This window comes from Capra hircus, chromosome 17 (assembly GCF_001704415.2).
Source record: "Capra hircus breed San Clemente chromosome 17, ASM170441v1, whole genome shotgun sequence".
NCBI lineage: Eukaryota > Metazoa > Chordata > Mammalia > Artiodactyla > Bovidae > Capra > Capra hircus.
Window position 1 is genome coordinate 63,917,907 of NC_030824.1, and position 20,117 is coordinate 63,938,023.

A 20,117-nucleotide genomic window follows, 5' to 3' on the forward strand; every position below is an offset into this window, starting at 1 on the left:
TAAAACAAAGCCATTTTTGAAAAATCACATCTTTGCCTCATTTACCACTGGATTATTCACAAGATTGTGTCCTAATCTAAGACACTTTTGTAAATCCTTACTATAGCAACACATCTTTCTCTCATTGAAGAGGAAGGAAAAATAATTAATAATAATTCTGTTTATTTAATTTATTTAATTAATAATAATTAATAATAACTTCAAATAGCTGAAGTTATCCACTCAAGAACATATATTTAAGAAATGACAACATATTCCAATGTGGTTTGGATGCAAAGTTGTGCCCAACTCTTTGAGACCCCATGGACTGTAGCCTGCCAGGCTCCTCTGTCCATGGGATTCTCCAGGCAAAAATGCTGGAGTGGGTTGCCATTTCCTTCTCCAGGGGATCTTCCCAACCCAGGGATTGAACCCGGGTCTCCAGCATTGCAGGCAGATTCTTTACCAACTGAGCTATGAGAGAAGCCCATATTCCAACAGATGGGCAAAATATTCCAGAGCATTAACTATGATAGTCAATAAAATAAAACATTTAAAGATATACCAGGGACTTCCCTGGTGGTCCAATGGTAAAGAATCCGCCTTGCAGTACAGGGGAAGCAGGTTCAATCCCTGATTAGGGAACTAAGATCCCACCAGCCACAGAGCAACTAAGCCCATGCACCACAACTAGAGAGTCCATGCACCACATGGGAAGATCCTACATGACGGAATGAAGATCCTGCACGCAGCAACTAAGACCTGATGCAGCCAAATATGAATAAATACTTATTAGACTTACTACGCACAAAAAACATTTTTAATAAAAAATAAAGATATGCTAAATGTATCACTTCTGTTCTTTATCCGTCTAGTCAATTTATAATATTACCATTTGCTAATTATATTACTTTTGGATACATATACAGTTCCTAAATAAGATATATAAAGCATAATAAAAGCTAATAAATTTAACTGAATTTTCATTTGAATATTGAACTGAATATTATTTGAAATGTAACATTTCCTCAGAAGACACAAACATAAAACTCCAAACATAACAACATAAGCAACAAATTGACAGAAGACATTCATAAATAATATAGGTAGCAAAGGATTAAGACCAAGAATATATGAAGAATGCCCACAAAACAAAAAGAGTGCAAATTAAAATTAGGGAAAGACAGCATTTAAAATTCATCATATTTGGAATTTTTTAAACTCCAGCCATAACAAGTGATAAGGTGATATGAAGACATGAGTATTTATACACCACTGGCAAGAATATAAACTGATACACTACTTTGGAAAAAGAACTGTATATCTTGTAATGTTTCACATCTGCATCTTACAAATTAGCAATTCCAATTCTAGAAAGAAACTTTCTCATGTAAACAAAATATATCAAAAATTCTCATCAAAATGATACACAGATGAAGCTATACCATGGAATACATACAACTGAGAAAAAGGACACGACGACCTTGGTCAATATGAATGAATCTCAGACAGTGTTAAGTAAAAATAGCAAGTTATCAAAACATGCATTTCATACAATGCCATTATCTATATTAAGTATACATATGAAAAACAAAATTATCCAGTGTGGTATGCGTGTGTGTAATTAAAAATACACATACGACATACAAATAATGAAAGCACCAAATCCAGGTGAGTGGGAGAGAAGAGGGGCTAAAAATGGCAGACAAAGCAACTGGGATGGAGAACCCACTTTCACAGACATGGTGGGTACACCACTCCTTCTAACTTTTTATATATCTAGGACATTTCACTGATGTTTTTAAACAAAAGCTATATATAAATAAGTAACACTGGATTAAGGGGTTTTTATTTTAAAAAAGACTAGCAGATTTTCAAACAAATTTTTTAAGAGAATATAAAAATAGGAGCAAAAGCAAAAAATTAGCCAGAGCTTTTTGTTTACTCAACCACCTTATAGTACTAAAGTAATTCTCATCTTTGAATATTGTGCGCCACCTTGTGTTCAAAAAGCTTTAAAGTCCTGTAAAATTCGGAAAACTGTATCTTGAAAATGGCTACTTGAAAATATAAATTCCTATGCTGTGTTACAAGGTTTCACTTTATTAAGCAAAAGTAACAATAACATTTAAAAAAAAAAAAGCTATTCTGATTCTGCGGAACTTAGAAATAGTCTGTCTTTCTTCTTAGCTATTCCTTGTTTCAGTTGTTCACTACACTTCCAAAGTGTAATCTGCATTTTTGACTTCATTTTAAGGATATAAAATTTTGTTAGAGAAACAAAATTACAGACATTTAAAATGCTAAAATATACTGTCATTTAAAAAAACTTACCTTTGAATGTGTGATTGATAAAGTGTCTACCCACACACGCCAGCCACCCCACTCATATTTGATCGCATGGTAAAGTAGGATTCGGAATATGGCATACACCATTTCTGTTATCTTTTGTTCATCTGAATTCTTAGGATTAAAATAGCAGAGAGAAAGCATCCACTCTTGCCACACAGAACACTGTAGCAAACTCCTGAAAATATTAAGAGGACACTGAATTACTTAAAAAGTAAATCAACTGAAAGAATTCCAAAAACGTAAAACTTTAAAACAAAATGAACAAAACAACCAGCTTTATTAGGTATACAAGACAATTAAAAACAATGAGGTATTGAAAGTTCAAATAACTCTACGGTATATTACTTGTACTGCTGCTGCTGCTAAGTCGCTTCAGTCGTGTCCGACTCTGTGCGACCCCATAGACGGCAGCCCACCAGGCTCCCCCGTCCCTGGGATTCTCCAGGCAAGAACACTGGAGTGGGTTGCCATTTCCTTCTCCAATGCATGAAAGTGAAAAGTGAGAGTGAATTCGTTCAGTCGTGTCCAACTCTTAGCGACCCCATGGACTGCAGCCTACCAGGCTGCTCCATCCATGGGATTTTCCAGGCAAGAGTACTACTTTAATGAAAAAGCATGCAGAAAGTTCATTTCATAGTATTTAAAGCAATTTGTCCTAGAAAATATAGGCTTATTCAAAGCTAGACTTGAATACTGCAAATAAAAGGTAACTGATCCTGCTTACCTTCTATTTTCTCTACTGTTATTAAAAAGTTTAATCATGTCAGAAAGAAAAGCTCTGCGAACTTCCATGCTCTCTGGGCACTGCACAGAATTTCGAAGTAGCGTTGCAATTACTTTTAGTATCTCTGTAAGACAATTCATAAATTAGTAAAAACCACAGCTTTACAAAAACTTCATGATGCAAGATCATCAGTATATATCAATTTCTTTTATTTCCCTGACATAAATGTCTACCTAAAATATCCTCTTCTGTATTATAAAAAAAATTATCTGTGGACAAGACTGTCAAAATATTCACTAGAAATCATATATAAACAAGAAAGGAATTCTTTATTTTCATCATTAGACAGAATACTTAAATTTTAAAACTCTGTAGTAAATAAAATTAAATTATAAATGAATTAAATGACTGCTGACACCTTTCCATAATCTCTGCCAGATAATAAAGCTGACCTTAAAATATACATATTTAAATTTTTTTAATATTCAAAACATTTATATAAAATCAAAACCTCAGAAAAAAAGAATTCTCAGCTTCTTCAACAATATGTATAATAGGCACATACTTTTTCCTTTATCATTGTGAATTTTAGAAGCTATCAAGATTTTCTTCCATAATTCTAAAAGTAAAATTAGACATAAAAATATGAAAAGTAAATTAAACATCCCCAATAAATAAAACTGCACCTGTAATACTCTTAAGTATTGACTAAATTTATACTATAAATTTTAAGAAAAGAAATGCTTAAAAAAAAAGAAGAAAAGAAATGCTTAAAGTATATAAAAATCTAAGTAGAATGATCAAATAATAATATGCCAAAGTTTTACACAAATAAAGTTGAGGAATTCTAAACCTGCAATTGACCAAGATTTTTGGTGTTTCTAAAGTTCAAAATATCAAATAAAAGATATTTTATCATAAACTTAATAACAATTTCTGAATTCTTCTAATGACAAAGTCTACCTGAACAATGATTACCATGAAAATAATATCCACTAACTTTGATAATATACTATTGTGAGATGCTTTTTTAGAAAACACAGATATTAATACATATAATCCTCACAAAATGATAACTAGGTACTATTATCATCTGGATTGTAGAGATACTACTATTTACCCATTTGGATAAATTACTGTACCCCAAAATCACTTACCTGTTAAGACTGAAAAGCAGACATACCATTTTTTAAATACCACAGTGTACAGATTATCTTTTCTGCTAATATATTACACAGACAATATATTTAAAGTTCTTACTTCAATAAGTCATCTTTCCCATAACTACATAAAATATATTTTATATTATATATATTATCAAGGCTGGATGAAGCACAAGCTGGAATCAAGACTGCCAAGAGAAATATCAATAATCTTAGATACACAGATGATACCACCACTATGGCAGAAGAGGAACTAATGAGCCTCTTGATGAAGGTGAAAGAGGAGAGTGAAAAAGCTGGCTTAAAACTAAACATTCAAAAACAAAGATTATGGCATCCAATTCCATCACTTCAAAGCAAACAGATAAGGAAAAAATAGAAACAATGACAGACTTTATTTTTTTGGGCTCCAAAATCACTGTGGATGGTGACTGAAGCCATGAAATTAAAAGACGCTTGCTCCTTGGAAGAAAAGCTATGACCAACCTAGACAGCATATTAAAAAAGCAAAGATACCACTTTGCCAACAAACGTCTGTATAGTCAAAGCTATGGTTTTCCAGTAGTCATGTACAGACATGAGAGCTAGACCATAAAGAAGGCTGAGTGCTGAAGATCTGATGCTTTCAAACTTCGGTGTTGTAAAAGACTCTTGAGAATCCCCTGGACAGCAAGCAGATCAGATTAGTACAACCTAAAAGAAATCAAGCCTGAAAATTCACTGGCAGGACTGATGCTGAAGCTGAAACTCCAACACTTTGGCCACCTGATGTGAAGGGTCGGCTCATTAGAAAAGATCGTGATGCTGCGGAAGACTGAAGGCAGGAGGAGAAGGGGACGACAGAGGATGAGATGGTTGGACAGCATCACCGACTGGATGGACATTAGTTTGAGCAAGCTCCAGCAGACAGTGAAGGACGGGGAAGGTGGCATGTGCAGTCCATGGGTTGCAAAGAGTTGGACATGACTGAGCAACTGAACAACAACAATATAATTGAGGTATTTTTTCCTTTTATACTGTATAAAATAATGATATCACAATTCCTTGGAGGCTAAGAAAAATTAAACACACACACAACATGTGTTTTTAAAACTAGTACTGAAACAGTATCACAAACATAAACACAACTCATCACACAAAAAGTAATTTAATTTATAAATGCCACAAACCAGTTATTTTAATATCACTAATCTTAAAAAGATGAGAAATGTACACATTTTATAAGTACTTAAGAATTCTAAATATCAAAAGAAAAGATTATTAACCAAGACTAAGTTCTTAAACAATTAAGACGACAGATATTTTTCAATTCCATACTTCGTATTCTTAACTTGACAGGAATTTAAAATGAAAGCCACATTCATGGTCCATGTAACTTAGCCTGACATCACCTAAAGAGTACAGTCAAAACTTTACCAAAAATCTGAACATAGATCTTATGCATATAACTCTTGAAAATCTCTATATAAACATTTCCCCATGACCTAAGGTCAATTTGAAATTATAGTCGACATCAAACACAAACAAAACTACTATTATATTAATCTCTATAATGAAATGTTATCTAAACAATGTGTTTTCAACAATATCAACTTTAGGCTCAGTCGTGTCCGACTCTTTGCGACCCCGTGGACTATAACCCACCAGGTTCCTCCTTCCATGGGATCTCCAGGCAAGAATACTGGAGTGGGTTGCCATTTCCTTCTCGAGGGGAATCTTCCCAACCCAGAGATCGAACCCAGGTCTCCTGCACTGCAGGCAGACACTTCAACCTCTGAGCCACCAGGGAAGCCCATGCATATAATTCTTGAAAATCTCTATATAAACATTTCCCCATGACCTAAGGTCCATTTGAAATTATAGTCGACATCAAACACAAACAAAACCACTATTATATTAATCTCTATAATGAAATGTTATCTAAACAATGTGTTTTCAACAATATCAACTTCAGGTTCTTCAGTGCCTTTCCACTTGGTAACAAAATGTACTCATAAAAAATAAGTTAAAAGGAAGGGAATGGGAGAAATGGGTGAAGGTGCTCAAAAATCGGAAGCTTCCAGTTATAAGGTGAGTAAGTTCCGTGGGTGTAATCTTTAACCTGGAGACAACAGATAACAATACTGCACTATGCGCCTGAAAGTTGCTAAGGGTGTTCACTACGAATAACACAAAAAAAATAAAACTGTGTAAAGCCATGGATGTGCTTACTAACATTACTGTGGTAATCATTTCACAACACGCATCAACTCATTACACTGTACATCTTGAAATTACACAACGTTGTACGTCAACTATGTAACAATAAAGCTTGAAAAACAAGAAACAAATATCAAAAACAAAGTATATTAAATACATACGAGGATTCTGTATCTTTACTGAAGAATCAGGATCTGGATGTTGTTTATGTATCACTTGAGTGCAAATCTGTTCTATGAGAATCTACAGAAACGAAACACCAGATTGGATTAGCATAATCACTATATCACTATTGCTATTAATGACCTTTAAGTACAACACTAATCAACATTATGACCATATTTTAAATTAATTATGAAATGCAACATGAAATAGTCAATACATGGAAAAAATACTTAAACAGAGATGTCTGCACTGTTTAATAACTCAGACTAACAGATTAAGAAATAGCAGTTTATTTAAACAACTAGTTTCAAAATCATACATCAAACCTAAATGCTCTTATTTCATCTACACATTAGTCAACTCAATTATTTAGGTATTTTTAGCTAAAAATTAGTTAAGATTAAATGCTCCCTGCATTCCTACCTCAAATAGGACATTATAGGTGGTCATTGTGATTAAATTTGTCTGAAGCATGAGTCTTTCAGCTAGCAATGAAAACAATCCATGTCCAAGCATGACTTCAGCTTTTCTTCTGCAATTACACAGAAAAAAAAAAATCAAACACAAAGTTTTACTATTTAGCTGATGAAGGAGATACAAAAATGTTTTTCACAATAGTAACAAATTCCAACTCAATAATGCCCCCAATTTCCTTCAACCTAGAACTTACAAGGCCACGAAATCTTTAAGTACAGAAATACAAACTACAATATGGGAACAATTAAAGTTTAAGAAAAATAGGACTGGTTATGCCACAGCACAGCAAAAATCATCACCAAAATCTTCATAGTTCGATTCAGCCCCTCATTCATGTCTGACTCTTTGCAACCCCATGGATTGCAGCATGCCAGGCTTCCCTGTCCATCACCAACTCCCAGAGCTTGCTCAAACTTGTGTCCATTTAGTCAGTGATGCCATCCAACCATCTCATCCTCTGTTGGCCCCTTCTCCTCCTGCCTTCAATCTTTCCCAACCTCAGGGTCTTTTCCAAGGAGTCAGTTCTTCGCATCAGGTGGCCAAAGTATTGGAGTTTCAGCTTCAGCATCAGTCCTTCCAATGAACACTCAGGACTGATCTCCTTTAGAATAGACTGGTTGGATCTCCTTGCTGTCCAAGGGACTCTCAAGAGTCTTCTCCAACACCACAGTTCAAAAGCATCAATTCTTCGGCATTCATCTTTCTTTATGGTCCAACTCTCATATCCATACGTGACTACTGGAAAAAACACAGCTCTGACTAGTCAGACCTTTGTCAGCTTTTTAATATGCTGTCTAGGTTGGTCATAGCTTTTCTTCCAAGGAGCAAGTGTCTTTTAATTTCATGGCTGCAGTCACCATCTGCAGTGATTTTGGAGCCAAAGAAAATAGTCTCTCACTGTTTCCATTGTATCCCCATCTATTTGCCATGAAGTGATGGGACTGGATGCCATGATCTTCGTTTTTTGAATGCTGTAACATTACGTTGCCAACAAAGTTCTGTCTAGTCAAAGCTATGATTTTTGCAGTAGTCATGTATAGATCAGGGAGTTGGACTATAAAGAAAGCTGAGCACTGAAGAATTGATGCTTTTGAACGGTGGTGTTGGAGAAGACTGTTGAGAGTCCCTGGACTGCAGGGAGATCCAACCAGTCCATTGTAAAGGAAATCAGTCCTGAATATTCATTGGAAGGACTGATGCTGAAGCTGGAACTCCAATACTTTGGCCACCTGATGCAAAGAACTGAGTCATCAGAAAAGACCCTGATGTTGGGAAAGATTGAAGGCAGGAGGAGAAGGGGACGACAGAGGATGAGACGGTTAGATGACATCTTGACTCAATGGACATGAGTTTGAGTAAACTCCGGGAGTTGGCAATGGACTCGGAGGCCTGGCATGCTGCAGTCCATGGGGTTGCAAAGAGTCGGACATGACTGAGCAACTGAACTGAACTATGAATAATAATATAAAGCCAAATCTTCACAGTAATTTTTTACTAACTAGCAGCTACCATGAATAATAATCTAAAGCCAAATAAGTAAAGTAGAAAAACAATGCGGAAGGAAAAGTAGTAGGCATGCAAGAGAATTTTTAAACAAACACTGTGAAGGTGAACACATGAAAATTAAACTTTCAAGCAGAAACTAAGGGACTGAGGATTATAAACTTAATTCTACCCCTAGGCTTGTCAAATGTTTTCTCCAAATGGCTGGATAGTATATATTTCCAGTTTTATGTATCATGCTGTCTGAAGCAATAACTCAACACTGCTGTTGTATAAACAGTCATAGACAATAAGCAAATAAATGATTGTGGCTGTGTTCCAATGTAACCTTATTTACAGTCAGTCAGCTGGATTCAACACAGACTACAAATTTACCAATACTTTTCCACCACCAAAACTGTTAATTTTTATAATAAACCAATTCTGGTATAAGGAACAACAGGTAGGACAAGAACGTCTGCCTTCAGTTAAGAAAAGAAGCATGGAGGTTTCAGTTTAGTTATATATACATAATAGAACACAGTACGTGGCAAACACCCACGTTAATTCTGTTAGCTATACACTACAGATACAGCAAATGATGATCAAGCCACCTGAAAAGAAGCCCTTACCTGTTCACTTAGAATCCAACTTATACAAATGTATTCTCATAGTGAACAAAATGAAGAAAAATTAAGATAAAAACAGAAACAATATACTCCTGATCCCTACTTTATTTTTAATATGTAGAAAGAGGACTAAACTTATATAGAATTTTATGAGTAAAAATAAAAACAGACTAGAGGAACCACAACGTAAATACTACCACAAAGATTTATAAAATTGATATGTAATATGCAACAGTCCATTTTAGATTACAATGCATACTCACTTTGGAGCCAGGTGTTTTAAAAAATAGCCCATTGCCTTGAGAGCCTGTACTCTGATTCCTTCACTTGTTGATGCCAGAAGTTTATAGATAACACTGAATAAATTAAAATTTAAAACAAATTACTATGAGTATCTTTCAAAAGTAAATATCTTATATGTGCATTTTTTTCATATAGTCACACAATTATAAACCTTAGTCACACAATTATAAACGTATCTTCAAGTAAGATATGAGTGAATTTAATATACATTTCTAACATTTAAAAATTTGCTCATCAACTATATGTTCTCTTCAAGAAACCCACTTTAAATATAAAAATATATACAGACAGAAAGTAACTGAATGGACAAAAATATACCATCTTAATAACTTATCAAAAATAAGAGTAACTACATTAATTTCGGACAGATTTCAAAGTATGGAAAGTTATCAGGGATAAAGAAGGACATTACATCATGATAAACAGGTCAATTCTCCAATATGACCTACCAGTCCTTAACGTGCATGTACCTAGCTACAGAGCCTAAAACTATGTAAGACAAAAACTTACAGAAGTGCAAGGAGGAACAATTAATCCGCTATCATAGTGGGAGATTTCAAAATCCCTTTCTCAGAAAAAGACAGATCCAGCAGGCAGAGAGTCAGTAAGGACACAGTTAATCTCAAAAATACCATCAAACAACTGGATGTCACTGACATCTATGTACTACTTCCCAGGCTACCCAGGTGACACGGTGGTTAAGAACCTGACTGCCAGTTCAGGAGATGCGAGAGGCGTGGGTTAGATTCCTGTGACAGATGACCTGGAGTAGGAAACGGCAGCCCACTACAGTGTTCTTGCCTGGAAACGTTCATGGAGGGGCCTGGAGGACTCCAGTCCATGCGGTTGCCAGGAGCTGGACACAACTGAGCACACACACGTGCTAGCGCCTTGTACAACAGTAGAAAAACACAGTTTTCTTAGCCTCACACAGAACATTCACCAAGTAGACCACACCCAGGACCATAAAAAACACATAAGCAACAAATATAAAGACTGAAGATGACATAACACCTGCTCAAAAACCACATGAAATTAAACTAGAAATCAATAATGCTGCTGCTGCTGCTAAGTCGCTTCAGTCGTGTCCGACTCTGTGCGACCCCATAGACGGCAGCCCACCAGGCTCCCCCGTCCCTGGGATTCTCCAGGCAAGAGTACTGGAATGGGTTGCCATTGCCTTCTCCAGAGATCAATAATAGATAACTGCAAAACACCAAAATACTTGGAGATTAAACAACATACTTCTAAATAAAAGGTGGGTTAAGGAAGAAATCTCAAAAAAATTAAAAGCATTTTCAACTAAATGAAAATGAAAGCACAACGTATAAAAATTTCTGGGATGCTGCAAAAGCAGCACTTACAGAAAAATTTACAGCACTGAATACACCGTATTCTAAAAGAAAAGAAGAAAGATCTAAAATCAATAACCTGAGCTTTTACTCTAGGGCATCTGGATGAGAAAACTCAATTGAAAGTAAGCAGAAGAAAAACAATAAGCAATGGAGTAGGAATCAGTAAAAAATGGAGAAAATCAATAAAAATAAGTTGATTCTTCAAAAAGATCAATAAAATCAATAAGCTTCCTTGGAGGCTAAGAAAAAAGAGAAAGGACATAATTTACTAATGTCACATATAAACAGAGGGATATAACTACAGATGCCATGCCCATATAAAAGAATATTATGAACTCTATGCCCACAAATTCTATAGCCTACATGCAGTGAGCCCATGCCTTGAAAGACACAATCTGCCAAAACATACACAAGAAAAAATAAAAGATATGAATAGGTTTATATCTACTAAAGATACTGAATAACCACCAAAATAGAAAGTGCCAAACCGAGAGGAATTCACTGGTAAAATCCACATTTGGGGAAGAAATTATACCAGATCTCTACCAGCTCCATCAGAGCACAGAAGCGGAAGGAATACTCCTAACTCACTCTCATTCTTTGAGCCACCATTACCCTATACCAAACCCAGAAGAACACACTATAAGAAAATGACTAACATCTTACGTTAGACTGATATCTCACACAATAGAGATGAGAAATCCTCAACAAAGTATCAGCAAATCAGATCCAAAAAAGTACAAGAAGTATATATGATGACCAAGGGAGATTTACTCTGGGTATACAAGGATAGTTTCACATCTGAAAATCAACTAAGGTAATCATCACATAAACACATAAGAAAAGTTATCAATTACATCAGTAGATAAAAAAATTTTTACAAATCCAACAGCCATTCATGTTAAAAACTCTAAATAAACTAAGGACAGAGGGTTAACTTTCTCACCTTGATAAAGACTATCTACAAAAAATCGACAGCAAACATCACACTCAGTGGGAAAAAAATTCAGAACTTTACTACTTAGATCAAGCGAAAGGCACGACTGTCCCCTCTCACCATTCCTTTACAAGATCATACCGAATTTTCTTCCTAAAGTGGTAAAGCAAGAAAAGTGAATACAGTATACAGACTGCGAAGAAACACATAACATTACCTGTGTTTGCAGATGACACGATCACCTACGAAGAACACCTAGGACTGACTGACGAAACCAACCATGGAAATAGGAAGCGATTACAGCAAGGTTGAAAAAAACAAAACTGATATCCAAAGTCAACTGTTCTCCTATATGCCAACAATAAACAAGCCAAAGGACGTAATAGGTACTTCATCAAGGGAGATACACGGATGGCAAATAAGAATATAAAAAGATGCCCCACATCATAGGGTAATGCAAATGAACACAAAAATACAACACCTATTAGATTGGCCAAATGCTGGTGAGGGTGGGAAGCAACACAAATTATCACCCTCAGAAGAAACTGAAAGCACAGCCACTCTGGAAGACAGTTCGGCAGTTTCTTACAAAATTAAATACACTTTTACCATACAATCCAGCGACTGCACTCTTTGGTACTTATCCAAAGGAGCTGAAAACATATTTCCAGGGAAAACTTGACATATGCATATTTATACCAGCTTTACATGTAACTGCAAAAACTTGGGAGCAACCAAGATGTCATTGATCAATACATAGATAAACTGTAGACATCCAACCAATGAAATATTATTCAGGCCTACAAGAAATGAGCTGTCGAGCTATGAAAAGCCTTTTGATTGAAAGCCTCAGATTGAAAAAAATACATACTGAATGATACAAACTATATGGCATTCTAGAAAAGGCAGAACAAGGGAGACAATAAAAAGATTAGTGGTTGTGGGTTTGGCGGGGGGGCTGCTGAGAGGAGGATGAACAGGCAAAGCACAGAAGATTTTTACAGCAGTGAAATATTCTGAATGCCAGTGTAATGATGAACATATACATTCAACCAACCAAGATGGAGTAAGGACAACAAGAGCTTCTCTGTCTTATGTATCCGAACTATTAGCTACAGACAAAATAGAAAAAGTAATTTTGCAAGCACTCCGAAGACTACAAAAAAGCAGGTGCATTGGTGTGGAGAAGTTAATACTTAGGCATTACACATTTTATAGGTAAGAGTCTGAATTTTTACTTTTCTCTTATAAATCTGACCCATGGTCTAGATCTCAGAGTTACTTTCTTTCAGAAGTCCAGGTATTGTGAGAAAAATGTTCCTCCAGGTTACAGGAATGAAGAAAATGGGTTCCTACAGACTAGAGGCCTGGAAACGCAAATGGAAAACCACTCCAGTATTCTTGCCTGGAAAATCCCCTTGGACAGAGGAGGCTGGTGGGCCACAGTCCAATTCAGTTCAGTTGCTCAGTCGTGTGCGAATCTACGACCCCATGGATTGCAGCACATCAGGCTTCCCTATCCATCACCAACTCCAAAAGCTTGCTCAAATTCACGTCCATTGAATCGATGATGACATCCAATCATCTCACCCTCTGTTGTCCCCTTCTTCTCCCGCCTTCAGTCTTTCCCAGCATCAGGGTCTTTTCCAATGAGTCAGTTCTTCGCATTGGGTAGTCAAAGTATTGGAGTTTCAGCTTCAGCATCAGTCCTTCCAATGAATATTCAAGACTGAAATTCCCTTAGGATTGATTGTCTTGACCTCCTTGCAGTCTAAGGGACTCTCAAGAGTCTTCTCCAACAGCACAGTTCAAAAGCATCAATTCTTCAGCTCTCAGCCTTCTTTATGGTCCAACTCTCACATCCATCCATACATGACTAGTGGAAAAACAATACCTTTGACTAGACGGACCTTTGTCGGCAAAATAATGTCTCTGCTTTTTAATATGTTGTCTAGATTGGTCACAGCTAGCCTTCCAAGAAGCAAGGGTCTTTTAATTTCATGGCTGCAGTCACCATCTGCAGTGATTTTGGAGCCCCAAAAAGTAGTCTCTCACTGTTTCCATTGTTTCCCACGTATTTGCTATGAAATGATGTAACCGGATGCCATGATCTTCTTTTTTTGAATGCTGAGTATTAAGCCAACTTTTTCACTCTCCTCTTTCACTTTCATCAAGAGGCTCTTTAGTTCTTCTTCACTTACTGCCTTAAGGGTGGTATCATCTGCGTATCTGAGGTTATTGATATTTCTCCTAGCAATCTTGATTTCAGCTTGTGCTTCATCCAGCCCGGCATTTTGCATGAGATACTCTGCATATAAGTTAATTAAGCAGGGTGACAATATACAGCCCTGATGTACTCCTTTCCCAATTTGGAACCAGTCTGTTTTTCCACGTCTGGTTCTAACTGTTGCTTCTTGACCTACATACAGATTTCTCAGGAGGCAGGTCAGGTGGTCTGGTATTTCCATCTCTTGAAGAATTTTCCAGTTTGTTGTGATCTACAAAGTCAAAGGCTTTGATGTAATCAATAAAGCAAAAGTAGATGTTTTTCTGGAACTCTCTTGCTTTTTTGATGGTCAAACAGATGCTGGCAATTTGCTCTCTGGTTTTTCTGCCTTTTCTAAATCCAGCTTGAACATCTGGAAGTTCTCAATTCATGTACTGCTGAAGCCTGGCTTGGAGAATTTTGAGCATTACTTTGCTAGCGTGTGCTTCTGCTGCTGCTGCCAAGTCGCTTCAGTCGTCTCCGACTCTGTGCGACCCCATATACGGCAGCCGACCAGGCTCCCCGTCCCTGGGATTCTCCAAGCAAGAACACTGGAGTGGGTGCCACTGCCTTTGCCATTGCTAGCGTGTGAGATGAGTGCAACTTGCAGTAGTTTGAACATTCTCTGGCATTGCCTTTCTTTGGGACTGGAATGAAAACTGACCTTTCACAGTATTATCTTTTAGGATTTGAAATAGCTCAACTGGAATTCCGTCACCTCCACTAGCTTTGTTTGTAGTGATGCTTCCTAAGGCCCTGTTGACTTTGGACTCCAGGATGTCTGGTTCTAGGTGAATGATCACACCACCATAGTTATCTGGAAAATGACGATTTTTTTTTTTTTTGGTACAGTTCTGTATATTCTTGCCAGCTCTTCTTAATATCTTCTGTTTCTGTTAGGTCCATACCATTTCTGTCCTTTATTGGGTCGCAAAGAGTGGATACAACTGAAGCAACTTAGCATGCACAGACTAGAGAGGGTATGAGACTCCCGAATAGCTAGGAGCAAACAAAGGAGAAGAATCCTCAAGATCTGTGTAAAAAACCTTCAAAAGCCACAAACTGACCTAAGAGATTCAATGTATGGGACAAACTCAGACCACAGGACCAATCAAGTCTTTCTAAAGAAGATGTGAATTATCACCCAGTTCTCACCTTAATCCCTGAGTGGTGCATGTACAAGAAAAACTTAAGGCAAGACGAGAGGTTTTAAAAATGAAGGGACAAGAGAACAACCACCTATAGAGGACAGGCGGAACTTGCAGACTGACCTTTCCTGCTAAAACAAAGCAAAACAAAAATCAACATTTGTTAACGGATCACAAGATGCAAAGATAAGAGGTTAGGGTTAGGGAGCATTTCCCAAATAATTCTATGAGGTCAGCATTTACTCTGACATTTAAGTCAGTAAACTGAATAAAGTCAATTACCCTTCATAATGTGGGTACCTCATTTGAACAAAGGCCTTAATAGAAGAAAAAAAAAAAAACGGACCTCCCTAAAAGAAGAGGGAATTATGCCAGCAGACAGACTTTAATCTCAAACTGCAACATCAACTCTTATCTGGATCTCCACCTGCCAGCCTACCCTGCAAATTTTGGACCTGTCAGCTTCTATAATCACATAAACCATTCCTTAACATACATGTCTGTCTGTCTGTCAGTCTCTCTCTCTCTCACACACACACACACGCACACACACATGCAAACACTTTTGGTTCTGTTCTCCGGGAATTTCTGAAAATGTACTCCCTAAGTATAAGGCATAAAGTCATCTTCTATCTTATACACAAAGAATATTGAAAAACAACAAATCGAAACTTTGTAATAAAAGACTGGTTGCTGTTGTCATTCAGTTGTGAAGTTGTGTCCGACCCTGCAACCCCACGGACTGTAGCACGCCAGGCTCCACTGTCACCCCTTCTCCCCCAGTTTGCTGAAATTCATGTCCATTGAGTTGATGACGCCATCTAACCATTTCATCCTCTGCTTCCCCCTTCTCCTTTTGCCTTCAATCTTTCCCAGCATCAAGGTCTTTTCCAACAAATTGGATCTTTGCATCAGGTAGTCAAAGTATTAGAGCTTAACCAACAGCCCTTAAATCGATATTCAGGGTTGGTTTCCTTTAGGACTGACTGGTTTGATCTCCTTGCTGTCTAGGACTCTCAAGAGTTTTCTCCAGCAAAATTCAAAAACATCAATTCTTTGGTGTTTAGCCTTTCTTATGGTCCAACTCTCACATCTGTACACAACTACTAGAAAAACCATAGCTTAGACCATACAGACCTTTGTGAGCAAAGTGAAATCTCTCCTTTTTAATACACTGTCTAGGTTTGTCATAGCTTTTCTTTCAAGGAGCAAGCATTTTTTAGTTTCATGACTACAGTCATCATCTGCAGTGATTCTGGAGCCCAAGAAAATTAAGTTTGTCACTGCTTCCACTTTTTCACCATCTATTTGCCATGAACTGATGGGACCAGATGCCATGATCTTAATTTTCTGAATGCTGAGTTTGAAGCCAGCTTTTTCACTCTCCTCTTTCACCCTCATAAAGAAGATTTTTAGTTTCTCTTCACTTTCTGCCATTAGAGTGGTGTCACCTGGATATCTGAGGTTATTGATATTTCTCCTGGCAATTTTGATTCCTGCTAGTGATTCATCCAAGCCCAGCATTTCTGCACGTAAGTTAAATAAGCAAGGTTACCATATACAGCCTTGTTGTACTCCTTTCCCAATTTTGAACCAGTCCATTCTTCCAGGTCCGATTCTAACTGTTGCTTCTTCAACCATATATAGGTTTTTCAAGAGAGAGGTAAGGTGGTTTGCTACTCCCATTTCTCCCATCTCTTTAAGAATTTTTCACAGTTTGCTGTGAGCCACACAGTCAAAGGCTCTAATGTAATCAATGAAGTAGACGTTTCTCTGCAACTCCCTTGCTTTCTCCATGATCCATGGTACGAAAAATTTATTATAACTAGATTATTAAATTACTTACTGTAGCTGATCACTCAGCAAAGTATCTGTTAAACTTTTGTGTCCCCCAAAACTTCTCATTAAATGAAAGACTTAAAACAGAAGTATTCTCTTTTGTTGCTGATAATTGTTACAGACTGAATATGTGCTCCCCAAATCATATACTAAATCCCTAAGCTCAACTGTGGTTGTATTTAGAGAAGAAATCAGTTAAGTTAAAGGAGGTCAAGACATGCAAACGAGGCAAGAAAATACAGTCTGAAGGGGTAAACCTATCATCAGAACAAGACACAGATATGACAGAGAAGTTTTAAGTATAAGACAGGGAATTTAAAATAACTATGATTAGGAGGTGGGGCAGGGGGGAATTTGGGAGAAAACAGATAACAAATAAGGACCTGCTGTATAGCACATAGAACTCTACTCAATACTGTGTAATGACCTATATGGGAAAAAAATCTTAAAAAGACTAGATATATGTATAGTTACAACTGAATCACTTTGCTGTACACTTGGAACTAACAACATTGTATATAAACTATATTCCAATTAAAATTTTAAATAAAAAACTAAAATTAAATGAGGTCATAAAAGTAGGTCCTGATTCAAGTGGATTAGCATCCTTATTTTAAAAAACAAAGAGCTTTCTGCTTTCTCACTCACTCTCTTTCTGCGCTGTACAGAAAGGTCATGTCAACACAGTGGGAAGGAGGCTGCCTACACCCCAAAGGGAAAGCCCTCACCAGACACCAATCCTCCCTTCAGGCACCTTTATCTTGGACTTACAGTCTCCAAAAGTGTGAGAAAACAAATTGTTGGTGTTTAAACTACCTGGTCTAGGATATTTTGTTACAGCATGCTAAGCAGATTAATACAATGATGACTTGGAATGAGGTTGGAAGAGGTCATATTTTAAAGGAAAGATACAGAGATCTTCTCTTAGATCACAATTGTATATTACTATTCTAGGACCTAAAGACAGGTCTGTTAGAGAATTTGACCTTACAATAGCTGTATAATAGCATTAACTATATAAACACTGGAATGATATTAAACAGTAACAGCCTCTATCATTGAAGACTTTTTCAAAAAACGTAAGACATGAAATAAAAGGATTTTATATACTGTTTTATAGGATCCAGTAACAATTTTCATTTCTAAAAACCTATCATTTAAAAACTAATCTCATATTAAATATATTAAAATTCTTGAAATGTTAAACTCTTACCGTAACCCGTTCCTTTGGTCAAAAGCAGGTATCATAGAGTTAGGATGTTCTGACATTAATGCAACAAGCAGCTGTAGGACATCCATTAGATTGTCATCCTAAAATTATTTCAGAATTTTTTTTTTAAATAAGGAAAAACAACTTATTTGAACAATGACTACTTCTGTAATAATGAATTCGAATATCAAAAAAATAAGTTGGCTTCTGTACAAATACATTTGTTTAAAACACACTAGATATTTATATATACATATTCATCTGTAGAATTCAACCTATACAACACCAAACAGTCAAATAATTTCATAACCAAAGATAAAAAATGACTATTGTACTGTGTCAAGATTCCCTAAAACATATTCCATTGTTGTAACAGGTATTGATTTACAGGTTTCTTTTTTTTTAAGGAATGATTACACATCAAGAAATTGGCAGAGAAGGACAAACAGGCTGTTCTGTTTTATTACAACAAAGACAAATTGAAGCTTCAATATGCTAATAAGACATTGGGAATATGGTAGTAGTGTTGGGGGCAACTAGGACCACGATGTGCACTAAGTCTCTCAAGAAACTAGCTCTGAAACAAGATCTTATGGGAAATGATAACTAGGTAGTTCTCACATACTATCTGGGAAAGTGTTAGCAGATCAGTCATCTCCAACTCTTCGCAACCCAGGGACTGTAACTTCTGTCCATGGAATTCTCCAGGCAAGAATATAGGACTGGGTTGCCATTCCCTTCTCCAGGGGATTTTCACAACTCAGGGATAAAACTTGGGTCTCCTGCACTGCAGGCAGATTCTTTACCATCTTAGCCACTAAGGAAGCCCCTTATTATCCGTGGTTAGTATTAAAGATATCAGTACAGATTAGTCCCTCAGTAATGTCCAACTCTTTGCAACCCTATGGACTGCAGCATGCCAGGGTTCCCTGTCCATCACCAACTCCTGGAGCTTGCTCAAACTCATGTCCGTCAAGTCGATGATGTCATCCAACCATCTCATCCTCTGTTGTCCCCTTCTCCTCCCACCTTCAATCTTTCCGAGCATCAGGAAAGTCTTTTCCAATGAGTCAGTTCTCCACATCAGGTGACCAAAGTATCGGAGCTTTAGTCCTTCCAATGATTATTCAGGACTGATTTCCTTTAGGATTGACTGGCTGGATCTCCTTACAGTCCAAGGGACTCTCAAGAGTCTTCTCCAACACCACAGTTCAAAAGCATCGATTCTTCAGCGCTCAGCTTTCTTTATAGTCCAACTCTCCCATCCATACATGACCCCTGGAAAAATCATAGCTTTAACTAGATGGACCTTTGTCAGCAAAGTAACGTCTCTGCTCTTTAATATGCTGTCTAAGTCTGTCACCGCTTTCCTTCCAAGGAGCAAGCATCTTCTAATTTCATGGCTGCAGTCACCAACTGCACTGATTTTGGAGCCCAAGAAAATAAAGTCCATCACTGTTTCCATTGTTTCCCCATCTATCTGCCTTGAAGTGATGGGACCACTGTTCTTGCCCGGAGAGTCCCAGGGACGGGGGAGCCTGATGGGCTGCCATCTATGGGGTCACACAGAGTCGGAAACGACTGAAGCAACTTAGCAGCAGCAGCAGCAGATGGGACCAGATGCTATGATCTTCATTTTTTGAATGTTGAATTTCAAGCCAGCTTTTTCACTCTCCTCTTTCATTTTCATCAAGGGACTCTTTAGTTCTTCACTTTCTGCCATAAGGGTGGTGTCATCTGCATATCTGAGGTTATTGATATTTTTCCTGGCAATCTTGATTCCAGCTTGTGCTTCATCCAGCCCATTTCACATGATGCACTCTGCATATATGTTAAGTAAGCAGGGTGACAATATACAGCCTTGATGTACTCCTTTCCCAATTTGTACT

General features: G+C 37.1%; 1 protein-coding gene across 1 annotated transcript in view; it reads right to left on the reverse strand.

The window, feature by feature from the left end:
- Positions 1 to 20,117, reverse strand: part of LRBA (LPS responsive beige-like anchor protein) — a 747,979-nt gene that overhangs the window by 602,504 nt on the left and 125,358 nt on the right. The window contains exons 17-22 of the mRNA XM_018061590.1: positions 18,232 to 18,329; positions 9,434 to 9,526; positions 7,006 to 7,114; positions 6,579 to 6,660; positions 3,056 to 3,179; positions 2,314 to 2,506 (exon numbers count right to left, since the gene is read on the reverse strand). Of these exons, the coding sequence (XP_017917079.1) occupies positions 2,314 to 2,506; positions 3,056 to 3,179; positions 6,579 to 6,660; positions 7,006 to 7,114; positions 9,434 to 9,526; positions 18,232 to 18,329 (699 nt within the window). The remainder of the gene's footprint in view (positions 1 to 2,313; positions 2,507 to 3,055; positions 3,180 to 6,578; positions 6,661 to 7,005; positions 7,115 to 9,433; positions 9,527 to 18,231; positions 18,330 to 20,117) is intronic.